Raw genomic sequence first — 27,610 nt, forward strand, 5'->3', positions numbered from 1 at the left:
AGCTACAGGACCTTTTATGAATCCCATTCTAAACCCATAGGCATTAACATGGAGTTGGTCCCCCTTTGCAGCTCTAACAGCTTCCACTCTTCTGGGAAGCTTCCTGCAAGATTTTTGGAGCGTGGTGGGAATTTTTGCCCAATCATCCGGAAGAGCATTTGTGAGGTCAGGCACTGATGTTGGATGAGAGGGCCTGGCTTTCAGTCTCTGTTCTAGTTGTGTAAGTTGTGTCCAGTGAAGTTCTTCCACACCAAAATACCAGTCAGGCCTTTATGGAGCTGCTTTGTGCACTGGGGCTCAGACAGAAAAGGTTCTTCCCCAAACTGTTCACTCAGAGTTGGAAGCACAGAATTGTCCAAAATGTCTTGTTCTGCTGAAGCTGGAACTAAGGGTTTCTAGACCACCCCCTGAAAAACAGCCCCATATCATTATCCCTCCTCCACCAAACTTTACTGATGGCTCAGTGCAGTCGGGCAGGTAACGTTCTCCTGGCATCTGCCCAACCCAGAGTCATGATAAATCCTTCCACAGAATGCATTTCCAGTGCAGTCCAGTGGCAGCATGCGCACCCCCTGAGCTTATCACTACAAGCTGTTCATGTCATTGTTTGTCTATTGAGACTGCATGGCTATGTGCTTAATTTTATCCACCTGCTAGCAATGGTGGAAACACCTGAACTCAGTAATTAGGAGTGGTGTCCCAATACTTTTGTGCCTTTAATACTCAGTACTTTACGCCAGGGGTCTGTAATTAAAATTCAGTAAGGTCCAGTTAGAGAGAATTTCCTCAAGCGAAGGTCCAGAACCTCATAACACCTAACCTGCATCCTGACTCAGCGCCATATACTGTTTACTGAAGTAGCCGAGTAGGAAAATCAGCATCTTCTACAGTCGACAGCTGAATATCAGATCAAAGTCCAGTTCGGTCAGATTTCAACATTTACTGTCAGTTTCCTCTGTTTAGAGCACGCGATTAGTGTGTCCCATTTCAGGGGCTGCATCCTTCAGAGGCTGCCTTTGAAGGCAGTTTACCAACGGATCCAATGGGCGCGTCCTTCGCCAGCCAGTATGTCCCGAGGTTCATTTTGTGCTGGCAAGGATTCGAGAACATGGCGGCATCAGCAGAGGAGCGAACGGCAACTGAAGAGTTCACTTTTAAATATGAGCTTTGGGTTTAAACTGAGGAGAATGGCTAACTTTTTTTTATTTTTTTATTTTTACAAATACAAAATAAATAAATTTAAAAAACTACAATCTGAAGCCAGCAGGGAAGCATCTTATTATATATTATATAATATTATATATTATTATATTATAACAATTATTATGTAATAATGCAATAAATGAAAAAGTAAACATCTAAAATCAAAGTTTTGATTTGCGTGTCCTTCGAAGGATCCATTCCCCGAATTGGGACACATTGCATGTGAAATAATTCCCGCTGACTCACTTTCTTCTCTGACTGCTGTTTCTCGCCCCTCCCCTGTGTGGCGTCACTCCCTTGAGACTCAGAGCTCATCGTAATGCACAGATCTGATTGGCTGAGTAGCATCACGTGCGATATTCACATGTGATTGGTCTGTGAGTCTCCCGGGACGCTAAAGCTACTGGAAAGGCTGGAAAAGTTATGCAGATTAAAACCACTCTGTCGAAATTAAAGAATTCTCCATAGTTTATCGGTTATAGGTTCAGATCCGCATAGGACAGCATCTGGGACCAGACTCGGGCCGCGGTCTGCTTATTAGTGACCTCTCCTTTATTGCAACTCGCAACGTGCAACTAGTTGCATGAAAGTTTTATTATTTGCATGAAAATATTTACAATTTCAAAACAACGTGAAATGTCGGGCAAGCAAATGACCCCTAATTTAATCCCAAAAGAAGGAGCGTTCACAAAACGTCACAGACCGAAATGTATTAACTTTGGCAGCATCAGTCAGTTACCATGACAACTTCAATAGTGAACTCATCACATGATCATGACGTACTGGAACAAAACAACTTTATTTGAGAGTTGTAATTCATTAAAATCAGAACAACCGAGGACAGTATTGAACCTTCAGGGCACTCTGCTCAGCCTTCAGAACTGAAATGCTTCAAAAATACTTCCATTAAAAAATCATCCGGGAAAAAAAAAGGAATCGAAACCAGAGAGTTTCTGTTCTTGGGATGTTTTGCCGAAGGCCGAGACTCGCCTGACCTTCATCACGGCGCACATGTACATCAGAGCTGACCTCAGGTCAGCAGGCCGAACGAGTATCTACATCTCCTACACACACGGACATCTACTGACAGCTTCCAGCACGTTTCAAGATACGAAATACAAGGCAAAATAGTTCCATAGTCAGTCTTTAGTTTTGCATTATAGACACATATTACATCATCATAATAAGAGTACAACATCCAGGATTTCAAATAAAAAACAAAGTCATGTTCTTCAAAGGCATTCGTCCGCTCCCAGACGGAAACAGAGGAGGAGTTATAGCTTTGCTGGATAATACAAAATACGTGTTTTTGCTTACATGCTTGTGAGAATGGTTTAGTGTCTATGCATGTGATGATTCTTAAAGGGCCATCGTTCATATCGCTGTTGTCGGAACAAAACCTGGTATCTCCATTTTTGCCGATTTTCAGGTTTTGACATCAGTTGAAACTGTATGTTGGCTTTTATACTGTGTGCGGATTTCATGAAGGATGGACCAAAATAAACGGCCAAAAATAACTTGGAAAAAATCCTGGTTCCATTGACTTACATTAAAAGTAAGGTATGTTTTTTTCCTTCTCCTGTAAAGTTACCATTGTGGAGACACGAGGTTTTGTTCCAACAGCAGCGATATGTTTAAATGCTCTCTGGACCAAACAAATCTGGATATGCGTGAAGGGGAACTCCTCCAATTTCACAAAAGGTCTACTTGTATAGTTAAGACGTGGTTTGGTGTGAAACGCTCAGTTCTAGAGAAACTTGGAGTCAGAACTGCTCACAGTGGTGCTGATAGGAACCAGACGTCCCCCTCTAAAAGTTCCCTCACAGAGAGTTACACCATGAAACGGTTATGAATTCACTGCCTGGTGACCGAGACACGATTTTATGATCGTTTTGAGATGATTTGGCCTATTTTTTTTAACTCATTCATGGTGGAGGGTACATGTGTGGCTGTATTTGTGTTGCAGTCATGGTGACCCCTGGTTCCCATCATCACCACTGTAAAGAAATCTGAGTTTATACAAACAACCATTTCACACCAAACCTACTCAGACTGACTGATTATATCTCAACCACTGAATTATGGACCAATTTTGGAGAATTCTTCTTCAGAGACTTCCCTTTTAACCAGGGTGGTTCAAAGGCAAAACGGCGTTTAAATGAGATCTGACGCGATGAAGCAAATGGAAGGAAAGTTTAACCAGTCTTCCTGAATTTTGCCAACAAGCACTTTCCCCATTAAACTTCTTAATTTCCTGCTTGGTAATAAATTAGATCATCTTCCAGGTGCTTGCTAAGGTGCTGCTGTGTTATTCCAGGTGGTTGCTAATAATGTGTGTGTACATTAAATATATACACCAATCAGGCATAACACTATGAGCACCTCCTTGTTTCTACGCTCATTGTCCAGTTTATCAGCTCCACTTACTGTAGAGCTGCACTCTGTAGTTCTACAGTTACAGACTGTAGTCCATCTGTTTCTCTGATACTTTGTTACCCTGTTCTTCAGTGGTCAGGACCCCCCAGGACCCTCACAGAGCAGGTACTATTTGGGTGGTGGGGTAATGTGTGTTGTGTTGGCACGAGTGGATCAGACACAGCAGTGCCGCTGGAGTTTTTAAACACCTCAGCATCACTGCTGGACTGAGAATAGTCCACCAACCAAAAATATCCAGCCAACAGCGTCCTGTGGCCACTGATGAAGGACTAGAGGATGACCAACACAAACTGCAGCAGCAGATGAGCTGTCGTCTCTGACTTCACATCTACAAGGTGGACCGACAAGGTAGGAGTGTCAGAGTGGACAGTGAGTGGACACAGTGTTTAAAAACTCCAGCAGCACTGCTGTGTCTGATCCACTCAGACAAGCACAACACACCACCACCACGTCAGTGTTACTGCGGTGCTGGGAATGACCCACCACCCATATAGTAGCTGCTCTGTGAGGGTCCATGGGGGTCCTGACCACTGAAGAACAGGGTAACAGAGTATCAGAGAAACAGATGGACTACAGTCTATAATTGGTGAACTATAGTATATATGCAGTGCTGGCAGGTTGAGTCTGTGTGTAAAGTTAATGAGGGGCAATGTGTGAGATGTAATGTCATTTCCGGCAGGTACATTCAAACGTTCTCAACCTTTTGCCATACATAGAATCCAGGATACTCCTCATACAGACTCTCTGAACAGACGGACATTTTCAAGAAACACTGGTGACCCTAATCCTGGCTGAAGTTTTTCACTGAAGTTCATGAATGACCCAAAAATGTAAACCAACACAGGCACATAGACATTCCTGAACTGCAACACTGGCGTATGTACAGTTTCTTTAAGGACAACGAGTTTATATTTATTGCATGCTTGAAACTGTACCTGCTACAGAGGTGCCGAAATTCTTTACTCAGTGCATTTTTATAAATAACCAAGTTCGTACTGGAGGCCAATTTACTGCAGTTTACTATCCAGCAACTGAGTTGAAGTGGACTAAACTAAGGGGATATTCACTGTTCAGCATCATTATAACTAAACATATCTATCATCTACAGCTGGTCAAGATTTCCAGGAATATTTCACATACCAAGCTGTGTGCAGAGCATGTGTACTTACTGCGTTTGTGTCGTGTTTTTCTGTGTGTACGGATGTTCACGTAGAACCTTTTTAACCGTGTGTTGAGTGTTGTGCGCATGCTCATAACAGCAACAGTACATATAGGTACAGCGGCAACAGCAGGTTGTCGATCTGCGACGTGTAAGCCTCCAGCATGGCTACCATGGCAACAGATCCCACCACCCAGGAGTAACTGGCGTTAAGGTTTATGCTGCCGTCGGCGATCAGGAAAATCACCACGGCGATGACCTGCGCAAACACAGATGTCGCAGTGCCCTCGAAGGTCTTCTTGGTCCCCGGCCAACGGATCTCGCCCACTGTGCTTCCGAAAACGGACGCCACCGTGTCACCGACGCCCACAGCCAGCACGCCGGCATAGGGCACCAGCCCCCCAGCGCCCCCCAGCCCACCTTTGGGGGTGCAGGGTCCTGGAGAGAGCCACACGGGCAGGGAGACGCCCAGTAGCAGGTAGATATGGGTCAGAATTAGGGGCCCAGAGTCCCTTTCATCCAGGAAAAGTGTGAGCAGCCGACGCAACGGCGCTCCTAGTGGCCGGATACGGAAGAAGCGCACCAGTTCCAGGAAGAGGAAGGCGGCGAGGCAAACCACGGCAGCCAGGTGCAGCAAAGGCCGATCCAAGACCAGCCCTGGAACAAAGGTCAGCACCACCAGCAGGTGGAAGTACTTCCTCACGACTGTGGACACCTGCTGCTTCTTGCTGGTCCCGGACCGCCGGCCGTTCTGGCGCAGCACCACGACGACAGCCACCAACGCAAGGAAGCTCCAGTATGCCAGCAACCAGAGGCGGGTGTTGCTAAGGGTCATAAAGTGGAATATCCAGGCGACAGGGTGGTGCTGGGTCAGCAGGGACAGCCACGGCACCAGCAGGCCCAGACCTAGCACGGCCGTCATCAGGTGGAAAAAGACGGACGCCGCCCACGTCTCAGACTCCATGAAGAGGAAGAGGACGGCGAAGAAGACGCCCAGCAGCACGCAGCCCACTACAGCCACAGGGAGGAAGAAATGCAGCGGGTCGGCGTTAGCGTTGGCCGCGCTGGCTAGAGAACGTTTGATCAGCTGGTTGATGATGAAACTCACCCCACCCAGGACCAGCAAGGCCTCCCCAGGCGTGAAGCAGCGCGGCAGGAGGTAGAGGAGGATGAGGCTGAGGTAGACGAAGATCAGCAGCACCTCCAGAACCTCGATCACCTCTGAGACGGTCAGCATCTGTTTAACCGTATAGAGGATAGCGCTGCCCGCAATGCCCGCAATCACACAAGTGTTGGTAGGCACCGGCCGGGTGATGCCCAAGGCGATTAGCGACAGAAACAGCGCAAGCATCATCCCCGTCACCGTGATCACCATGGCAAAACGCTCGAAGTACACGTTGCCGACAGCCACGCAGCGGCCCCTCAGTGCCAGCCCCAGCAAGGGGAGGACCATGCTGGCGGGCAGCACGCCACTGTTGGCCGAGGGGCGGAACTGGAAGACAGCGGCGCCGGTTCGCAGGAGACGGTCCCATTTGAGCTGGACGTAGAAGGCCTGGACGGCCAGAGCAATGCAGCACCACGAGAGTTGGTTCCAGACGGCCGTGTGCACGCACAGCACGATTGAGAAGACCACCAGGGACTCCACCAGCACGGGGTCCGTCTGCATGACTGTGGGATGGGAGTTCGAACAGCCTGGCAGAGAAGTTTCCTAGAAACAGGACTTTGTTGGACACTTTCCAGCTTTCGGATCTGTCAAAGTCTCGCTCGTTTATAGTCCAGCATCATCAACACGTTTCTCTCCACCTTCTGTTAGCATCCAGGACCTGAAGGAGACACATCACAACAGATCTATGGTTAGAACTGACCACTGCTTGATGACAAATGAGGTCCACCGTGGACAGTACGGCCTTATCTTGCATTTGTGGTCGCAGTGACGGACGGTGTTTCTTGACAATTATTTTTCCGAGGAATTCCTAAGCCCATGCGGTGATGTCCATCACAAACACGCTGGTTTTTAATGCAGTGCTGTCTGAGGGGTCAAAGGTCATGGGCGTTCGGCTGTGGTTTTCAGCCTTTTCCTTTATGCACAGAGATTTCTCAAAAGTCTCTGGATCTTTTGATGATATTATGCACTGCAGAGGGCGAAATACATAAAATCCTCTCAATAATTTGCCGAGGAATGTTATATTTAAACCGTTGGAGCCTCGACCATGTGTGCTTATAAAGGACTCGGCCTTTATACCCAATTTTTATACCCAAGCATGATTGCATCACCTCTTTAAGACGATTTTTAGTCTTAAACTGCCCCTGTTTTAGGTTTTTGGGAATGTGTTGCCAGCATGCATTCTGGAACACATTGCTATTGTCAGAACAAAACCTTGTATGTCCATTTTTGTCGATTTTCAGTTTTTTACATAATTTGATTTTGCATGTTGGCCTTTATATTGTGTGTAAATGCCATGAAGGATGGACCAAAGTAAAAGGCCAAAAATGACTTGGAAAAAATTCTGGTTCCATTGACTTACATTGAAAGTAATGCATGTCTTTTCCTTCTCCTGTAAAGTTACCGTTTTGGAGATATGAGGTTTTGTTTTGATCAGATTAATCACTACATACCATGAATTTTGCTTTGTGGTGTTTATGTTCAAATACAGGTTAAAGTAAGTTACTCATATGCATTTCACATACTGTCCCAGCTTTTTTGGTACAGGGTTTGTACGTATAGTTCCCTGCTATAACTGATTTAATAGGCACTGTAATTAAGGCCTAATCTGTGTCTGGACACCGGCCCTCCGAGTTAACATCATCAGACAAACATGTGGAGGGAGCGCAACAGGAAGGTGTTGTAATTTTTAGGCAGTCGCTGAACTCCAGTGACTCAACTCTGAACTCTGGCCCACTGAGCTCAGTCATGTAATGTTAGAAAGCTTTAACTAGGCCAAGGAAAGGCACAAATATGAGGGCTGAGCCTTGGAAGGAGCTCCAGCACCACAGTTTGGGTTCTCTGAGTAGAACATGAGCAGAATCATGTGCAGGAGTGTATGGAAAAAGCCATCCGGTACAGTACGGTGCTCTCCCAGACCAGGCACGGAGAATACTGCGCTATAGCATTACACTGTAATTCATAATACATTGGTATAGAGTAACAGTCAACAAAGGGCTTGGGATCTTAAAGGGGAACTCCACCCATCTTCCAAAATTTCTGTGCAATTCAGACGATGAGATGCAACAAGGTTGATGTGAAATGGTTCACTGTAAAGAAACTTGCTGACTCAAATTTCCTTTACAATGGTGGTGATGGGAACCGGGGGTCCGACGAAAATATGAGTTTTAATATATAATGTTGATCATGGCAAAATAGCGGTAACTAGTGTAAATATGTTCTCTTTGCGGACGATTTTGCTTCACAACACCCTGCATGCAACAAATGTATTTCAGAAATGTGCTTTAGGCCAAAAATGTACATTAAATCTATAACAAAGACATACATTGAGTGGTCTCGGGTGAAAGTCTATGCTCAGCTGTGAAGAAACTTAGTCAGAACTGTTCACAGTGGTGGTGAAAGGAACCGGGCGTCCACCTCTAAAAGCCCCCTCACTGAAAGTTCCTACATGAACTGGTTATGAATTCACTGCCTGATGACCGAGACACTAATTTACAACAGTTTTGGTATAAAACGCATTTTAAACAGTGCATTTAATACACGTGTGGTGGAGAGGTACATGCAGACTGTTGTGAGGCAAAATAGTCCCCAAGGAAATCTTATTAGATTATTGATTATTGATTTTGTGAACAACACTCCATATTAATACTCTGGAGGTTCACTGGGGGTTTTGATAGTAAACTGTCTATAATGTGTTGGAGACATGGTGACCCCTGGTTCCCATCACCACCACGGTAAAGGAATCCAAGTCAAGCCTTTCGCATCAAACCACTCTGAATGGCTCTCTTTACATCTCAGCCACTGAATTATGAAGAAATTTGGAAATTTTTGGTGGGATTTCCCTTCAACGTTATGAGGCTGTAGCTATAAATACGAGCTTCCACGTAGAGTAAACCTGCGAAGTGAATTTAACGCCTTATGTCAATGTGCCAAGCATGTCTGGGGGCTATAAGGGCCTAATCGATGAGTTTGATCAGTGATCGGGAGGTGATCAGCCTCCGTTAAAGCAGCGATGAGCCGATTACTGCATACAGCGGCAAAAACAGGCAATAAAGGCGAAGAATCGAGCTGCAACAGATCATGTAGGCATTGAACCGAGGACGGTTGGTCTTACCAGTGACTCGGACCGGGAGTGTTCGCTCCTATTGATCCGCGATTGCGATCTATTGCGATATTTGATCGCTGTCGTGTTTCTGACACGGGTGGGGGGCGGCCATATTTGACAGCGGGGTCACGTGGGACGTAGAGAGCGTGCGGAGAGGAGAAGCGCCACTCAGTGACGTCTTTCAGGCTTGTCACGCTAGAGGGCGCTGCCGAGCGAGTCCAGAATAAGGGGCTTAATCTGGAACTTCTCACAAAAAAATCATAGTTTGTCAAATCCTAAACATTTTATACAGAAAACGACATATATGCAAATAGCAACACTCAACCAATGAGCTGCTCTGCTTGGCAGCCAATCAGCACTCAGCAGCAGTAATGCTGACCAATCAGCACTCAGCAGCAGTAATGCCAACCAATCAGCTCTCAGTAGCAGTGATTTGCGCCCTAGCGTAGGAAGAGAAACCGGTGAGTTTTCTTTGGTCCTGCAGCGGAACTGAATCCGTTTCCCGGATTAAACGCGGTTCTGCAGAAGTGACTGGAAACGAATTTAACGTTCCGGTTTTTTTCCGTTGAGCTCCATTCACTCCCATTCACCGGGGACTCGCTCGCGGGCGCCCTCTGCCGTTCCCCGGGCATGTCCCTGAAACCACGGGAGGCACAGGAAGTGTCCGGGCTCCCCTCAAACCGGCTCCGGCGGGCTGAAAGAAAAAGCAGGGACTTTTAACTATTAAAACATTTTTAATATATTTTTCAAAATGGCCAAATACGGACCGCGTCATATACACGCCCCAAATGAGCTCTGACTCGTTTTTACCGAAAAACGTTCAAAATTGGCTCGATAACATCACGTGACGGAACGCTGCGCTGCCATTGGCCACACGGCGGCGGCGAAGATGGCGGAGTCGGAGATGTGCGCGAGGTAAATGAAAGAAACGTCAACTTTTGTGCTGAAAAGATCCTGAAAGTGGCGTCTAACCTGCTTTTCTCGGGGTCCCAATTCCCGCGATGTGTTAAAAGCGCCCCTGTGGTGCCCGTAGAGTCGGCGTTCGTCTGCCCCGGGCCTGTTTTTGTGGGGTTTTGGGGACCGAGCTGAGAGCGTGTTGCTATGGAACCGCGTTTGAGTAAGTTAGCAACATGCTAACGGTGAAGTTTGGGCGCCTAACAGCGGCTCGTTTCTGACAGAAAATCAATAGAAACGCTTCTCGAGTTGACGCGAGTCTTCCCCGACACAGCGAGGCTAATTCAGCTTTCCCCCACTGTACCGCCCAAACCCGCCGGCCGGTTGATCTCCCCGAGTTTCTCGACCCGGCCGGCTGCGCTGATAACTTCACTAACTCGGCTTCCTCCAGATTTCGGACCGTACGGGGAGCATATCGCCGCCGCGCGACCGCGTCTCTCCGCTTTTCTCGCGTTTATCCGCTTTAATATTTAATATAATTCACTCTCCGGGTTAAGTAGCCGTCACTGTGTGTTTAGACTCGTAGTTAATCAAGAATTTTAGTCTGAAAGTGCCGTTTCAACGTTTCTGTTCCCGCCACTGAAAATAAAAACACCGTTCAGCTCCAGTGTGGTGTCAGTCTTCTCTGAGTTGCTGACATATTACAATATTATTCTGAAATACTGTTAGTTCATCACTGTAAGTCATTATTTTGAGGTTATGTTTTTTTTTAGATTCAAAGTCAATATTTTGAGTATCTCATTTTGAGATACTGAGTCATTAATCAGAGAAATTATTTTATTTTGAGACACAAAGTTATTTTCTGAGGTACTAAGTATTTTGAGATCTCATCATTTTGAGAATATCTCATTATTTTGAGATACCATGTCGTTATTCGGAGAGATTTTCATTAATCTGAGATACGTGGCCTTTTTATCAGTATTTTGAGATTACCGTGTTAATTTGAGGTCCGAAGACGTTATTTTGAGTTACTAAGTGATTATTTTGAGATACAAAGTTATTTTTTAAAGAAACTTCAGAAATGTTAAATATATTTTCATCTCAAAGGCATAAAGCACATCAAAAATATTGAGTTCCTCAAAATAGCATGTTGCTAAAAATCAAAGCGTTTCTCAAACTGTTGCAACACTGCAAAGAAACTGCTCAGATGATCTGAAACGGCCACCTTTTCAAATGATAATGGTCTCCGTGAAATAAATGCCACTTGCTTTGACATTTTGCTTCCTAATACGTTTTTTAAGAGTGGCACAAATGTCCAAGTACTTTTAGTGCTGCTGCATGTCCTGCTGGGCCGACAGTAACCCTTTCTGTTTGACGTTGTAGGAGCAGTCAGGAGTTATGGACCATCTTACTGGGAAGATCCGCCTTACGGGAGACGGTAAATTTACTTTTACCGAGATAAACTGACGCAGTACTTCATATTCTGCGTGATTCCCTCCACTGTTGCTCAGCATCATCAGACTTTGAACAGTCATAACTGCTGAGTATGTTGTTAGTAAAGGGCAGTCGTGGGCTGGAGGTCAGGGAACCAGCCTAGTGACCGGAAGGTCGCCGGATCGGTGCCCAGAGCCGACAGTCCATGACTGAGGTGTCCTTGAGCAAGACACCTAACCCCCAACTGCTCCCCGGGCGCCGTGGATAGGGCTGCCCACCGCTCCGGGCAAGTGTGCTCACTGCCCCCTAGTGTGTGTGCTCACTAGTGTGTATGTGGTGTTTCACTTCACGGACGGGTTAAATGCGGAGGGGGAATTTCCCCGTTGTGGGGAAATCTTAATCTAATCTAAACTTCAGTCTCGTTTTTCTCTGCTGTGAAATGTGAAAGGCCCAGATAGAAGCAGAACTGGATCGAAATGGAGCGCGGCTGCTGCAGGGACTGTCCTACTACAAACCGCCTAGGTAAGCAAATACAGCACACTCAATCAGCCAAGACCACAATTGTCCGGGTAAGTGCCCTCGCGCTGTGCTTGAATGCTGCTGCTTCTACACCGGAACCAAAGTGTCATGTAACAGTCATGCATGACTTGTTCTATAAAAGGCAGATGCCGTTAGATGCCTGTTATATAAACAGGCAACATTTTTAGTTGTTTAAGAGCTTAAAGTGCCAGTTTAGCCCAATAAAGAGCAAATGCTTGTGTTCATATTGAGTGTTGGTCAGGGGTCGGCAACCTGCGGCTCTTTTACCGCCCTGTTGCAGCTCTACAGCAGAATTAGTAAATGCTCTCTTGTGATTTGCTGTATTGAATGGATGGATATGTGATGGTTGTTGTGAAAGCGCTGAATTCAGAACAGACTGCTTTTTGCAGCTTAGTTTACATAATATTTGATAATGCATCAGTCTCTGATTTAAAAGGGGTGAGGAATTCTGATTTCCATCATAGGCCTTTCAGTAGGCCTGCTTTCACACAGTGCTTCTACTTGTCTGTTACGTTTGGAGCTGCTGTGCTGTGTTGGTCACTGTAGGTGCTCCGATGCTGTGAGGCAGCGTCAGTGTTTTTGGCTGTTGACCGTCATTCTCTTCTGTATAGATGAACTGTTATGATCTGGATTTTGTTCTAAGCGCTGTCAGTTTTGGTGTTGTGATTTAATTAATTATTTAGTTTATTTATTTATTTATTTGCTTAGTTCTTCAGCAGCAGACAAGCTGAAGGCAAACAAAGACGTTGCTCAGCCTCTCAAAGACTTCGGACTCCGAATCAGCAAATTGCTGGTAAGCAGAGCGACACGTCCTTTTCCCTAATAACACAGTGGGCCTGACGCCGTTGGTCTGTACAGTGATGGTGCTTTAATTCTGAGTGTGTCTGGTTACAGCTTGGTTAATATAAGCCTGGCTTTGTTTGTGTCAGGGTCTGGATGAACAGCAGAGCGTGCAGATTCTGCAGTGTTACCTGCAGGACGACTACAGAGGCACTCGCAACACGCTAAAGACGGTGCTGCAGGACGAGAGACAGAGCCAGGCCTTACTGCTCAAGGTCACACCTGCCTGTCTGTCTGTCTGTCTGTCTGTCTGTCTGTCTCTGTCTGCATGTTGCTGTCTGTACATTGTCCATATGTTCTCTCCTCTCCAGCTCAGTTGAAAGTTGATGTATTGGCATGTCGTGTTATTTCCAAGCATCTTGAAAACCCAGTCCAGTGGAAAATAAACGACGCACTGCCGATTTCAGGGAAATGTGCAGCAGCTAATGGGATAAAATAGCTCTAAACGAATGTAAAATCAAATGAAACTGTCCACATTTTATGACCTCTTTAGTTTTTTTTTCATGTTGTGAAACAGGTACAGTTGCAAATCTACAGTTACGTGTTTTGTAAGCCGTCTGGCGTAAAGCCGCGAGCATAGTGGCGATTTCCACGAGTATAATCACAGTTGATGCCAATTCTAGCTGAAACGCAGACATGCAAAGCCGGTCACAGGCATATGAGTAACATATTGTCGCTGTTCAAAGAAAAACGAGTATCTCCAAAATAGAAACTTTACAGGAGAAAGCGAAAACATTTACTGTCAATGGAAAGATACTTTTCCCAAGTAACTTTGGAGCAAAAAATTGTGAGACATGTTTTTCTTTGGACAGCGACAGTATATTTTTATTCTGTGTGCACTTTTACTGTGACTCTTCTGGGGCAGTCGTGGGCTGGAGGTTAGGGATCTGGCCCTGTGACCGGAAGGTTGCCGGTTCAATCCCCAGCGCCGACATGACTGAGGTGTCCTTGAGCAAGACACCTAACCCCCAACTGCTCCCCGGGCGCCGTGGATAGGGCTGCTCACTGCCCCCTAGTGTGTGTGTGTTCACTAGTGTGTGTATGTGGTGTTTCACTTGCATGGATGGGTTAAATGCGGAGATGGAATTTCCCCGGTTGTGGGATCAAAACAGTATCACTTAATAACTTAACTTAATAACTCAATAGGCTGAATTTGACTGTTTGGTTTCTCGCTGTTATTGAATGAGCCGATTAGCTAAAATAAAATGTTTTGCCACAGAAACGGTCAAATGCAGACGTTGCAATCAAATTTACTTACAAAAGCATGAATTTTAGTATTTGGACTCTGGATTTTTAAATATATACATCATCTAGCAGAGTGCCATTGTGCCTAGTAGATAAGAATTGACCCAGGAGTTCTTTAGAGGTTTACCAGTGTTTGTTTTTTCTCATTGAGCAATGCATTAATGTATAGATACAGATAATCTGTGGAGTGGTTTATATTCACTACTGCACGACTTGCTGTGTCTGTTTGGTCTTCAGATAGCCGATTATTACTATGAGGAGAGGGTGTGTCTCCTGCGCTGCGTTCTCCTCCTTCTCACCTACTTCCAGGATGAGAGGCATCCCTATAGGGTAAGGATCTCTGTCACTTAAGACACTACAGCCTTCTTAATGGCCGTGTCTACTAAAGATGTTCTGACCAGCTCCAAAGGTGTCGATTGTGCTCTAACTGTCGTAGAAGTGCCCTTGTGACATTATTCATGACTTGCAGCAGTAAGACATGTTTTTTGAAGTTAAAGGGTCCATTTCTCATGTATTGTTGTGCTGTTTTGTGTTTTTCCTGGAAGTCCGTGTTTCACATTTATGTGGTTTCATGTACCAAATAGTCCTAATTTATGGTAAAGGTTATTTTTTCTCTTTTCTTTGTCAAAGATGATGTATTTGAATGTTTTTATTACGCCACAAAAACTGTTGATTTTGTTCTTAAGTTTCCATAAATTAACTGTATGAACTGGAACGTGACTGTTTTGAAACTTTAACACTGAGTGCATTAACGTGCCCTTAATAATCCGCTAACTGCAGAAAATCTAATTTTGTCATTAATCCCATCAACGCGTTTACATGCACTTGAGAAATCAGATAATGAGGAAATGCCATGTCTGCATAAGTCAGACAGTAATCAGATTTCTGCTTTGCAACCAGCCAATAAACTCACAGAAGATGTGACGTAAACATAAAGTAAAACTCAGACTTCATAAGTTGGCTGGTTACCTAAAAATACACTATTTCCAAAAGTATTCGCACGCATATAAATTTGAGTGACATCCCATTCTTAATCCATAGGGTTTAATATGATGTCGGCCCACCCTTTGCAGCTATAACAGCTTCAGCTCTTCTGGGAAGGCTTTCCACAAGGGTTAGGAGTGTGTTTATGGGAATTTTTGACCGTTCTTCCAGAAGCACATTTGCGAGGTCAGACACTGATGTTGGATGAGAAGGCCTGGCTCACAGTCTCCACTCTAAATCATCCCAAAGGTGTTCTATGGGGTTGAGGTCAGGACTCTGTGCAGGCCAGTCAAGTTCTTCCACACCAAACTGGCTCATCCACGTCTTTATGGACCTGCTTTGTGCACTGGTGTTCAGTCATGTTGGAGCAGGAAGGGGCCGTCCCCAAACTGTTCCCACAAAGTTGGGAGCATGAAATTGTCCAAAATCTCTTGGTGCTGAAGCTTTAAGAGCTCCTTTCACTGGAACTAAGGGGCCGAGCCCAACTCCTGAAAAACAACCCCACACCATGATCCCCCCTCCACCAAACTTTACACTCGGCACAATGCAGCCAGAGAAGTACCGTCTCCTGGCAACCGCCAAACCCAGACTCGTCCATTGGATTTCCAGATGGAGAAGCGTGATTGGTCACTCCAGAGAACACGTCTCCACTGCTCTAGAGTCCAGTGGCGGCGCTTTACACCACTGCATTCCACGCTTTGCATTGCGCTTGGTGATGTAAGGCTTGGATGCAGCTGCTCGGCCATGGAAACCCATTCCATGAAGCTCTCTACGCTGTTCTTGAGCTGATCTGAAGGCCACATGAAGTTTGGAGGTCTGTAGTGATTGACTCTGTAGAAAGTTGGGGACCTCTGCGCACTAAGCCCCTCAGCATCCGCTGAGTAGTGAGGAAATTTCACAACTTCATTTCGTCTAAAGTGTATTTGGTTTCAACGTTTTGCTTTCCAGAAGTGTCTCACTGCAGTGCTGTTCACTTATTACCGCGGTCTGTTTTCACACATGCTCAGAAATCTAAAGAAAATCAGAGTAAGAGTTTACATCCACTGAGAAATCGTGCCTACTGAGCTAAAATCCAGCCTCTTGATCACATTTCTTAATAGTGTGCCGTTTACATGGCTGTATGAGTAATCGGATAACTGCAGAAATCCGATTATGATCGGATTGAGTGCATGTAAGCGCATCAAATTTGCTTTTTAAAAAGTGAGTACAGTTTAGTTTTTTCCATGAAATAAACCTTTTAACAGAGCAGTTTAAATGTCCACAATGTGGGAAACTGCCTCGTCTGTGTTTTAGCTGTTTTTAAACTGGCTGTCAAGTCCAAGTACAGCGGGAATAGCTGCAGCTTTTATGAGTCCAGTTTTTCAAAGCACTAGAAGCTTATTGAAAATACTTGTAGCTGGTCTTAACATAAATGTCCTCTGGCATTTAAATATTAAATGATTCTGATCAAGATTAGAGGCAAAAAAATGAGTTCCATAGTATTTACTAAATAATTCACGCCAAGACATCATTCAGTTAAAAATCAAATATTAAGCAGATTGTATTGATCACGGGCTGTTTGAATGTTTGTCTGTGCAGGCGGAGTACGCTACCTGTGTGAGTAAACTGGAGAAGGACTTGGTGAATAACTACCAGCAACAGTTTGAAGCTCTGTTCAACGCAGAGGCTCCAACATGGGAAACTCATGGGAACCTGATGGTGAGTCTTTGTTTTTCGTCTCTGTTTGGAGGAGAATAGGTTTTGTGGGGTTTTGTCTAACCGTCTTCTCCTTCTCTCCTCTTTTCTGTAGACGGAGAGGCAGGTGTCTCGCTGGTTCACTCAGTGTCTGAGGGAGCAGGCTTTGCTGCTGGAGGTTTTGTTCCTGTACTACGCCTACTTCGAGATGCCTCCTAGTGACCTTTTGACCTTTACTCGGCTGTTTAAGGAGCAGGGCTTCGGACAGCGGCAAACCAACAGGCACCTTGTAGACAAGAGCATGGATGCGCTGGTGGACCGAATCGGGTTAGAACACAGATGAATGGACTACATATAGACTTAAAAATGCTCGAGGAGCATCATTAGAGCAAACATGCGCAAAGCTAAAGAATAAAAATCATGAGAAACACAAACCAGCAGCCAAATTAAGAAATCTTAGCTCGTCATGTTATTTCCACGAGTATCAGCACGTGCGCTGACTGTGTCATGTCTGTGTGCAGGTATTTCAGCTGCCTGATTCTGGTCGAGGGGATGGACATTGACTTTTTGCATAAATGTGCTCTGGAGGATCGAACAGAACAACACCAACTCAGCAACACACCCGACATCAACAAGGTAATACTGACGAGTCAACAGCCAAGCTTAATACAAGGGCAGGGTGACCTGACCTCTCTTCATGGAGCTGTAGGTGTGGCTGTGAGCACATACTGGTTATTAGGCTTAACAGGGGATTAAGCGAAAACGAATAGCATGTGCGTACAGAATGCATGTATGAAAACGAGCAGAATGGAAATAGGCAGACACTTGTTGTGTGTAGTCGTATTACAAGGAATAAAGTGCTAAGTAAAGAACTTGCATGTCGTGAGGGCCCAATAAATTATCCAGCTTTCTGAGTTGAACACACCATCCCCCAGAAATCTGTTTAAAACTCGACCACAGATTGTGATCTCATAAAAACAACTAATCACAGTACAGAGGAAGAGGCTGATGATCTCAGAGTGGTCAGATCGAAGTAACAGCATGGGATTATGCTCTGACTGGCACTTTCGTTCAATGTCCATAAGCCCAGTTGCAGACTTGGAGAAGCAACACATTACATAGTTTAGTAGCTTCTGTGCTTTGACAGTCAGTTTAGTAGCGAAACCTCAGCTTATTGCCAAGCTCCTCATACGTCACTCATCTGATTTAACATTTTTTTTCCCGTCCGTGTAGGAGATGGATCAGATGTTGCTGACGTTTGGTGATATCTCCCACCACGGCCCGGTTCTGCTGGCCTGGGTCCTTCTCAGGCATACACTCCAGCCTGTGGAGGCTGGTCCGGTCGTCAGAAGACTTGGCCAAACGACGCTTCAGCTAGGAGTGTTTCAGTACCTCACGGACATGCTGAAGGCCCTCGGCAACACGGACAACAACGTAAGAGCACCACACGCCGAAGGGTTTAGTGAGGACTCGGGGGCTGGCTATCAAACAGTAACCTTAAGGGGGAATTCCACCAACTTTTTCAGTTAAATCATTGAGATGTAATCTTTCAGAGCGGCTTGACGTGAAGTGCTCTGAGAAACGTACGAAGTTAGAACTGTTCACAGTGGTGGTGATGAGATGGTGCTAAATATGAAAAAATAAGTTTTCTTTGGTGGCTTTGCTTCACAATGCCTTTCATGTGCCTCTCCACCATGAATGGGTTTTTAAAATGTTGTAGGCCAAAACTGTCTGAGGCATCGGGCGGCACTTTCATGATCATTTTGTGTCATAAGTTTCTTAAGTCTGGACGTTCATTACACAACTTTTAAAATCCTAACAGATTTCTAAAACCGAGAGCATCACAAACTCAACTCCAGTTTATCATGGAATTTGTCTTTTAGTCATGAGGCTGCTCACACTGGACAGCAAGGAGAGAGAATGACGCACAACAAGCTTCAGCTACGAATAAGAACTCAAAACTCACCACCAGGGGCAGTCGTGGGCTGGAGGTTAAGGATCTGGCCCTGTGACCGGAAGGTTGCCGGTTCGATCCCCAGGGCCGACAGTTCATGACTGAGGTGTCCTTGAGCAAGACACCTAACCCCCAACTGCTCCCCGGGCGCTGTGGATATGGCTGCCCACCGCTCCGGGCAAGTGTGCTCACTGCCCCCTAGTGTGTGTGCTCACTAGTGTGTACGTGGTGTTTCACTTCACGGACGGGTTAAATGCGGAGGTGGAATTTCCCAGTTTGTGGGATCAAAAAAGTATCACTATTTCTAAAACTCCCAGATCTCCTCAGAAAACACACGACGCACACAAAGCTAAACTTACTGGACCTGCTTGTGCTTTTATGTGTAGCGAAAGTGCTGGTGATATCACGAACCCACAAACACCTGACTTGAAATTATAGAGAGTTCTTTGACGTCTAGATCCATCATTATAAACATGATATCGGCTCTTACCTGCCTGTGTTTCCCATGCAGCTCCTCTGTCTCCGCTGTGCTTTTAAAGCGGTGTGTCTGCACATCTCTTCACCTTTTTCTCCACTCTTCTAGTTCTCTGATTGGCTGCTTGAATCACTAGTTTAGTAGATCTCTGACCATCTCACACGGCAGGGCTCGTGAGCGCTTTGAGTCGTAAATATCAAAAGTTTGATAATATCGGAGGTTCTCTGATCACTTCAGCGTTCGATCGGACGACCAAAGGTTCTCTCGTTTCTCCTCTCACTCTAACAGATCATCCACTCCGCCATTCGCTCCCGATTGAGCTCCCGACCTTGTCTCAAGGGCCAAATCAGGGTTAAAATTGAGCAGAAAATAGCACCAAGCTTTATTAAAGGCATTAGAAATTCTTGCTGATTGATCTAGTTTAACCGTCTATTTGTGATTATTTTGAATTTTACACATTGAATATGAATAATATCTAAAATAAATAATTCGTTGATTACTGTTCTTTTTTTGTTTTGACACTTTTTCTTCCTTCACTTTAGTGCACGGCAAGCACTGCGCGAATGTGTATCTATGGTCTCCTGTCATTCGTGGTCACCTCCTTTGAGGAGGACACGCTGGGCAGCCAGCAGGTACCGCACACATCTCTGCAGCACCTTTGGCTTAGATTATAGTCAGCCCTGTTTGACTTATTAACTGCACTTTACTCTTCCTTTTCATTGCTATAATTAGGTTTAAAACTGTGAAATATTGGTGAATTTTGCTCTAAATTCAATATGAGGTTCAAAACTCAGCTGAAGTCTCTTTCCCTCTCTTCCTTTTTTTCATTCCTCTTTGCATTTGTCCAAGTGTCCTTTTTTCTGAAACTGTCTTTTGTCTCCTTGTGTCCAGCATCTGATCAACGCTGCCTGTGAGGTCCTCGCAGCCCCAAGTCTAGCCGAGCTCTTCTGGGAGTCAGTGAGTGTCACAAACAAACGACATAAACACTGAAACGGCAGCGTCCTGTCTGATTTGTTCTTTAACCTTGTGTGTGTGTTTGTGACCTGCAGAAGCCTAATGTGGGTCTGGAGATGATCCTGGACTCTGCGGTGGGGGTCTTTCCTCACAAAACTGGGCCATTGTTGCAGTTACTTACAGCCTTACTGTCTGACAAATCTACTGCTAAAAGGGTACACACACACACACACACACACACACACACACACACACACACACCCTATGCTCATATTTCACTTTGATGATTCCATACATCAAACGCACCGTCACACCCAGAAAACACACAACATGCCTATTCACACTGTACCGCATGTTCAGCTACTACAGACATACAGTAGTTATACATATTGGTTAAATACAGATAAACCAGTAAATGTATTGTGATTGTTCTGTGCGGAGACCGAGATCTCCATGGTAATGAAATTGAAGCCAGAAGCTGACCTGAACCCGTGACCCTGAAGCCTGATCAGGCCCAAATTGTTCTGCTAAATTTGAGACCCGGTCCGAACCTGCTTTGACGGATGAGGCTGGATTTGGCTTCTTATTCACCATCAGCTTAGAATTTCGGTTCCACTTTAAATGGTGCAGCAGTTACATCTGGTGGTTCCGTTTAAGGTGGAACGCAACAGTCAAACATGAAGCTAACCTGAGCTTAGAAGCACTAACAGAGAAGAGTTATCTCAGATGCAGTTGTACAGCGCTGTGCATTGTTAATAAGGGCTTGAGTGGCTGGAATAAACTGTTATTTTGCACATCTGTAATATGATTTGATCAGTTTTTATCAGAAAGGTTTATGGAACTGTCCATCATACCTGGCAGATAACTGCGTCCACCTGCCCCTCATAAACTGTTAAGATCCTCTGCTCACCGCTGCAGCTACTCTCAGTAGTGCCTTCATGCTTCAAGCAAGGAAACCCCAACACGTCCCTCTCATCATCTGTGGGGTGTTCGGTACTGATTACTGCTCGACTTCATTGCCATTGTTTCTCAAAGCCGTTCTGAATCTGCTTTTAGTCTAAACTAAACTCTTAGTCTAAACTCCTCTTATTTTATTCTGATTTGATCTGATTTTATTAGCTTTTACAGTTTAGCCTCGTTTTAATTATTATTTTATATTTTTTTGTGTTCTTATATATTTTTATTATTAATGTTTCACTTTTTTTTTTTACTTTTTTGAGTCTTTTATTATTTATTAAATTTACTTTTATTATTTGATAAGTTCTTACACATTATCAATCCCTTACTTGGCAACATAGTAAATGAGGGTGACCCTCAGTGTTCTCCAGATTAATTAAAGGTTGGTTGATTGAATACGAAAGTAAACCAACGTAGTCCGAGAAATGGAGAAACTGAGAGGCCATTAAAAATAATAAAAGAAAATCACTCGTTAGAAAACAGATCCCAGCCTGATGTTGTACAAGCAAATACGGCCCAGGCCCGGCCCGGCACGCGGTCGAGTAGCAGACATCTGGTTTGAGTTTATCTTAATCATTTCTAAAGATCTCTTTAAAGACGTCCAGCGTTTAAAGTCATCATCCGGTAGTTTATCTAATCAGCCCTTCATTAAATTAAATCCCTGTGATGGAACCAAACCGGTGTTCTTCGATCTGAGTTTTTCTAACCAGCATGTTCATAATAATAATAATCCTTTAAAAAAAACATTCCTGTTAAGTTTGTTTCAATTCTTTGAAGCTCTTACACAAAACCTTTGCTCTCTCGTTCTCAGGTCTACACGTTTCTGGATAAAATGTCTTTCTACACAGAGGTGTACAAGAACAAACCCAACGACGTGCTGTCCAGAGAGGACGAGACGCTGTGGAGGAGACTGGCCCCCAAACTCCTCTATCCTCTGGGTCAGGGCAGTTTGTTTTATGTATGAGGTTTTGGGGAGATTGTGCTTGTGGTGGAAGTATGTAAGTTTCTGTTGTGCGTTTGTTTTAATCATGATATGATTTCGAGGTGATTTGATGAGGTCGTCGTTTTACTGTTTTGGTTTGATTTGATTCTTTCATTGTTCAACTATTTGTAAAAATACACTAAATACATAAATGTACCTGAAGGTACTGTTACGAAGTGATGTACTATTGGCTATAAAAGCAGTTCAGTTTGTTTTGGTTATTACTTAATTAAGAATTACTATGGTTAATTGTAATTGAATAAAATATGCAGTTGCAGTCGATCTGGCGCCTTCAGACTGATGCGCCACCAGTTGTTTAAAGCTTCAGAGATCTTTTGCGTGTCTGACTCTGTTTCTGTGCAGGTGCGGGTCAGACTAACCTGCGGATGCCTCAGGGATGTTACGGGCAGGTGTGTGTGGGGGAGCAGGGGTATCTGGTGCGGTGGGATTATTCCTACAGCTCCTGGACCCTCTTCACCTGTGAGATAGAGATGCTGCTGCACGTGGTCTCCACCGCAGGTGCACACAACACATGCACAGTGTTCTCTATACGCGCATAATGCTTATATGTATATCAAGCCTGTTATACTTTGTGCCATAATGTTCATGCGACCAGCATGCGAACGTTTAATCGACAGGTGCTTACTGGGAGTACGGTTTTTATTTTTTTGTTAGATGTGTTGGCCCATTGTGAGAGAGTGAAGCCCATACTAGACCTCGTCCATAAAATCATCAGTACTGACTGGACGGTTTCTGACTGCTTGCTGCCTCTAACTTCACGAATCTACATGCTGCTTCAGAGGTGAGGCGACACATTCTGACTCTTTAATCATCCGTTTAGCTTTTTCTGTACGTATAGCCTTTCGCGTCTGTTCACTCTAAAGGCATACAGTAAAGACAGGAGTGATGATATATGTATTTTTTTCAGTCACTGCAGCTTGAAGCCTCTGATCAATGCTTGCTTCATACACAAAAACATTAATTTATAGCTACTGTCGCAAAGTTAGACAAGCTTTAAAGAATTTTAAAAGATTTTTTGTCAGAAGTGTTTTTTTTATTATTATACTCGCCTAAACTTGAAACACTGGGCAGAAAAGAAATTCTGAGCTGACAAAATCAAGTTGCTCAAAGATTGGTGTCCCCTTTCAAATTTTCAGTGGACACTAGATGGGTCAGGCGGTATGGTAAAAAATATAAGATAAGCCGTTTTCCTGACATTATTTTGACAGACATTATGCACTAATAGTGCCACATTATAAAGCCATCAAAAACTCTAGGCACAATGGTTTTAATTCCACATTTCACAACATACTCTCTTAAATCAAATGTAAACAGGTCTAATAATGTGCTCTTTTTTAATGGAACACGTAGCTGGTCAGAGGCATGATGAGTATGGATGATTTGTTGTGTATCATGATAATAAAATGTCACAGTAACGATACAATATCGTTGGATTGCCCACCTTTAGCTTTAGATATGATTTTGTCCCAAAACGTAATAAAAAAGCAAGACTGTAGGAGCGTATGAAGTATAGGAGCACGCAAGGCTTCGATTGATTGATCATTCTGATTGTTGTATTTCAGGTTGACGTCCGTCATAAACCCCCCAGTGGATGTGATCGCTTCCTGTGTCAACTGCCTCATCGTTCTTGCCACACGGCAACCTGCAAAGGTAGGCGGAGCTAAAGAGATTAATCAGAGCGACTGACTGATTAATCAGTTCAGATCTTAATACAGCGCAGAACTGACTTGAAACCTTTACCGTTTGTGCAGGTTTGGTCCAGCCTGCAGCACACAGGGTTCCTGCCCTTTGCTTCTGTCCCCCTAACAACCATGGCACAGACCATAAGGTAACAGTCTCTATACCCGCGTCCAGTTAAACGGGTATGAGATGTCCAACAGACGCTGGCTTGAGCCTTTTGCTGCGTTGCACCCTGATGTAGTGATATGTCAAACAGGGAAGAACAGGTGTCCAGTTAGCTCTCAGTATGAGGAAGTTAATCAGCTTAGTTTATTTCAGGTTAGTAATTGCTTCCTTCTTGATTTGAACAGTACAGACCCCACCTGTGCCCCCCAATGCATGGATTGGTTGCTCTGTTTGTAACTTACCTGCTGTCCACACAATCTTAAAGGAGAATTCAAGTGATCTATTTCTGCATAATTGAATTAAGATGTAAACACAGTCATCCAGAGTGGCTGGTCAGAGTCAGAATTGCTCACAGATGACTGCCTCTTAAAGCTTCTTCACAGTAAACCGTAACACAAAGTGGCTGATTCCATCCCAAATCTATTAATTGTGGAAAGGTACCCAAAAGGCTACATTTTAGGACTTACCATTACGTTAGACATTTGCGTGAAAAAACACAATGAAGAATATCACACCAAATCGCTCTGAATGGCTTTAAATCTCAGGGATTTAATTATTATAATTATTATGCAGGAATTTAGAAAAATCAGAGGAAATTCGCTTTAGGATTATTCGACTACTTTATATCATAACATCATAATTGTGTCTCTTTATTCTCATTTGAAAACCTACAGCTTATTTAGCTGAACTTAATCATTGAAACATTAATTTATTCTCTAATTTTAAATTTGAATAATAAATATTTATGTAACTAGATTCTGATCGTCGTCTTTATTCGTTTATTCGTCTATTGTTGTTAGCAGCTTCCTCTTGGTTACAGCTTCGTTCTGTATATTGAAGTAAAATCATTTGTCCCCGTGTCCTGGCGTCAGTGAATGTAAAGGTGTTGGGCTTTGCTGTTGAGTAGGGACAAAGTGGTAGTTTCTCTGTGCGGCAAACCGCACGTCTTTGTGTGACGTGATGTTGTTTTGTACGTCTCTTACAGCGCTGAGGGAATGAAAGCTGGTAACTATGGTAACCTGCTGGTGCTGTTCGAGCAGCCCCGAGGAGAGTATGCCGTGACGGTTGCCTTCTTGAGACTGGTCACCACGCTCGTCAAGGTAACAAACGCACACACACACTAACAGAAACGTTTCAGTGATGTGCGTTTTTCAGAAGTCACATGTTTCGTGTGTGTTTGTGTGTCAGGGTCAGGTGGGCAGCACTCAGAGCAAAGGGCTGATTCCCTGTGTGCTCCTGGTGCTGAAGGAGATGCTGCCCTCGTACCACAAGTGGCGCTATAACACACACGGAGTCCGAGAGAAGATCGGTGAGATACAAACGCCTCGTTCTGACTACACTACAAAATAATCATGTGCCCCGTATATTAAACAGGATCATACTGCTTGTGACTGCTGCTTTAGTTATCTGAGCAGTAGTCTCAGTAGGGCTTGGCCAGGGTATTGATTCTATCGGCATTATCGATAACGCGCTGGTAATTAACAGCTTTCTGCTCTCGCTAGTAACTAGTTATTATCCAGCCAACCAGGAGGTAGTTTATGTTTTTTTTTAGGAGGCCTAAACTAAGTTACTGAGCAAAGTTGGTTTCATTTTCACTTTCTATCTTCAGGAGGTTTTTGAACGGTGGGTGAAAAAGATAATTAGTGTAAATTATCAATTTTAGCAAGCAATACAATTAACTTGGACCCCTCTTGCTTCATCAGAACCAAGACCAGGAGGCCAGTCTTGCATCTGTAACATTTGGTCTTTAAATTCTTGTTGTGCGCACAGTTCAGTCACCATGCTGACTCAACATAGAAAATGGCCTGTTAGGCACAGAAGCAACAGCTGTTCTTAGATCTTACATAGACAGCCAGGAATAACTGTTCACTATGTCCTTCCATTGTCCTCCGAGGTACAGCTCACATAAAAACACCTAATACTGAACATATTGCACAAAGCATATAATACGGCAGATCCTTCAGCTTCCACCTTTTTGATGCCACTTTTCTTCTTATTTCAACCTGTTAATTGCTTTGTACTTTCCTATCTGCAGTCTTATATCATGAGTGGCAATCATCGGGGTCCAAGCACCGTGTGCCTGTATTGAAACAGTATTGGCCTTTTAACAGAACTCATGATGGGCAAAGTTTTTGCAGTGGCCTCTATCTAGAACAGATGTGGGGTCTCAAAAGATGATTCCTCTCAGATTTTGTACACAGAGACCTTTATCCTTGGTATGGTAGGCAAGTTATTTAAAAATGGCTAGAAAACAGTACCAAAGTTAGCCATGACCTTTTTCACTGATCATGACTTCATGTCTGCTGTCAGCAGTGCTGGACGAAATACACAAATCATGTACTTGAGTTAAAGTAGAGACACCCAAGGTAAAAGTAGAAGACCTTACTCTAGACCTCAAATTGAGTAAAAGTACTAAAGTATTTCCCTTCAAATGTACTTAAGTATAAAGTAAAAGTACTAAAAGAGTAATTCTGGCTCTGATGTCCTGTTATCATTTTTATAACCAGACTGGCTTCATGAACTCATTTCAGGTGAAAGTCCTCCAGCGTCTCTCTTGGTAAACCAGTCTTTTAATAGAAGGTCATTAATTAGTGACGCTGACGTCTATTAAAATGATCAGAAGCACAAAACACTGAAGGTAAACAGTTTCCATCAGGGAGAACCGAGTGGCTCTGAAATCACTTTTTACACACAAGCAAAGTTTCAGTTTCAGATTTATTTACAACTTAGTTCCAAGTTTAAGTTGAATAAAAACTGGCTTTAAACTCAGGATCACAGATGAGCTCCTTTACTATGTTGATCTGTAGGCGTCTGTTCATAAACATAAACCAGCCCAAACTCATTTACTATAAAATGAAATGGTGTTTGTAGAAATTCAGAAAAAAGCCGCGTCAGTCTCGACTGCATATGTGGACATATTTCTATATTGAGCTCTATTTACACAAAGTTAGGTTAGTTCATCATTTATGTTGAACAGACTCTCCCAAAGTTTTACGCTGCTGCGCTGACGTTGAACCGCGTGCTGCACTGGGTCGGTATGACCAACAGGTCAAAACCAGCTCAGAACAAAGTGACCGCTGGGCCCTGATTGGTGCTCTGGATTTGCGCTTCTTTCGTTTTGACATGTTACGTTTTTATACACACAGAAACCAAAAAGAACGACAGATTTCTCAAAATGTAGGAGGAAAAAGTCGGATATTAGACTCTGAAATGTAGTGGAGTGAAAGGAAAAAGTCGCCCAGAACGGAAATACTTAAGTAGTTTTTTCTGTATCTGTACTTTATTTAAGTACAGTAATGAATTATTTACTTAGTTACTGTCCATCACTGGCTATCAGTCAGTAAAACACTGTTTAGCACATAATAGCAATCTAAACTGCAGGTATATTGGCCAGTATTATTGGTTATCCAAATTTTTCAACTGTGAGTTGGTTACTACATCGGCCACGCCCTTGTAGGCAAGTATCGCAGCAACGCAGCGCACAGTCTGTTGACTTTGTGTATTTATGCAGTACTTAACATTTTAACTCTCCATCTTTCAGGTTGTCTGATTTTGGAGTTGGTCCATGCCATTCTCAATCTGAGTCCTGAGGGGGAGTCAGAGGGCAGGTATGGAAACCCATGATGATCACCATGATAAAAAAAAAAAGTGGCATCACTTTTTAAAAATCTCGGCACTGTCGTAGGTTCAGTTCAGTTTATTGTGCCTCTATTATGTGATTGGCTGGTAAATAATTACTGCGTAG

At 44.0% G+C, this 27,610-nt stretch overlaps 2 protein-coding genes across 2 annotated transcripts in view; one reads left to right on the forward strand and one right to left on the reverse strand.

Moving 5' to 3' along the window:
• Positions 1–4,113: 4,113 nt before the first annotated feature.
• Positions 4,114–9,274, reverse strand: dolk (dolichol kinase). Its single transcript, XM_017683946.2, has 2 exons — positions 9,076–9,274; positions 4,114–6,621 (listed from the first exon to the last, which is right to left on the reverse strand). The coding sequence occupies exon 2, from the start codon at positions 6,462–6,464 to the stop codon at positions 4,890–4,892; it is 1,575 nt and encodes a 524-aa protein (XP_017539435.1). The 5' UTR covers positions 6,465–6,621; positions 9,076–9,274; the 3' UTR covers positions 4,114–4,889.
• Positions 9,275–9,955: 681 nt separating this feature from the next.
• nup188 (nucleoporin 188) overlaps positions 9,956–27,610 on the forward strand; it is a 32,166-nt gene continuing 14,511 nt past the window's right edge. The window contains exons 1-21 of the mRNA XM_037546298.1: positions 9,956–9,981; positions 11,344–11,398; positions 11,843–11,916; positions 12,643–12,727; positions 12,864–12,989; positions 14,257–14,349; positions 16,582–16,701; positions 16,793–17,004; positions 17,199–17,313; positions 17,911–18,111; positions 19,649–19,738; positions 19,998–20,063; positions 20,156–20,275; positions 21,829–21,955; positions 22,363–22,518; positions 22,675–22,801; positions 23,583–23,670; positions 23,772–23,848; positions 24,851–24,965; positions 25,054–25,174; positions 27,407–27,473. Of these exons, the coding sequence (XP_037402195.1) occupies positions 9,956–9,981; positions 11,344–11,398; positions 11,843–11,916; positions 12,643–12,727; positions 12,864–12,989; positions 14,257–14,349; positions 16,582–16,701; positions 16,793–17,004; positions 17,199–17,313; positions 17,911–18,111; positions 19,649–19,738; positions 19,998–20,063; positions 20,156–20,275; positions 21,829–21,955; positions 22,363–22,518; positions 22,675–22,801; positions 23,583–23,670; positions 23,772–23,848; positions 24,851–24,965; positions 25,054–25,174; positions 27,407–27,473 (2,261 nt within the window). The remainder of the gene's footprint in view (positions 9,982–11,343; positions 11,399–11,842; positions 11,917–12,642; positions 12,728–12,863; positions 12,990–14,256; positions 14,350–16,581; positions 16,702–16,792; positions 17,005–17,198; positions 17,314–17,910; positions 18,112–19,648; positions 19,739–19,997; positions 20,064–20,155; positions 20,276–21,828; positions 21,956–22,362; positions 22,519–22,674; positions 22,802–23,582; positions 23,671–23,771; positions 23,849–24,850; positions 24,966–25,053; positions 25,175–27,406; positions 27,474–27,610) is intronic.

This window comes from Pygocentrus nattereri, chromosome 16, assembly GCF_015220715.1.
Source record: "Pygocentrus nattereri isolate fPygNat1 chromosome 16, fPygNat1.pri, whole genome shotgun sequence".
In the NCBI taxonomy this organism is placed as follows: domain Eukaryota; kingdom Metazoa; phylum Chordata; class Actinopteri; order Characiformes; family Serrasalmidae; genus Pygocentrus; species Pygocentrus nattereri.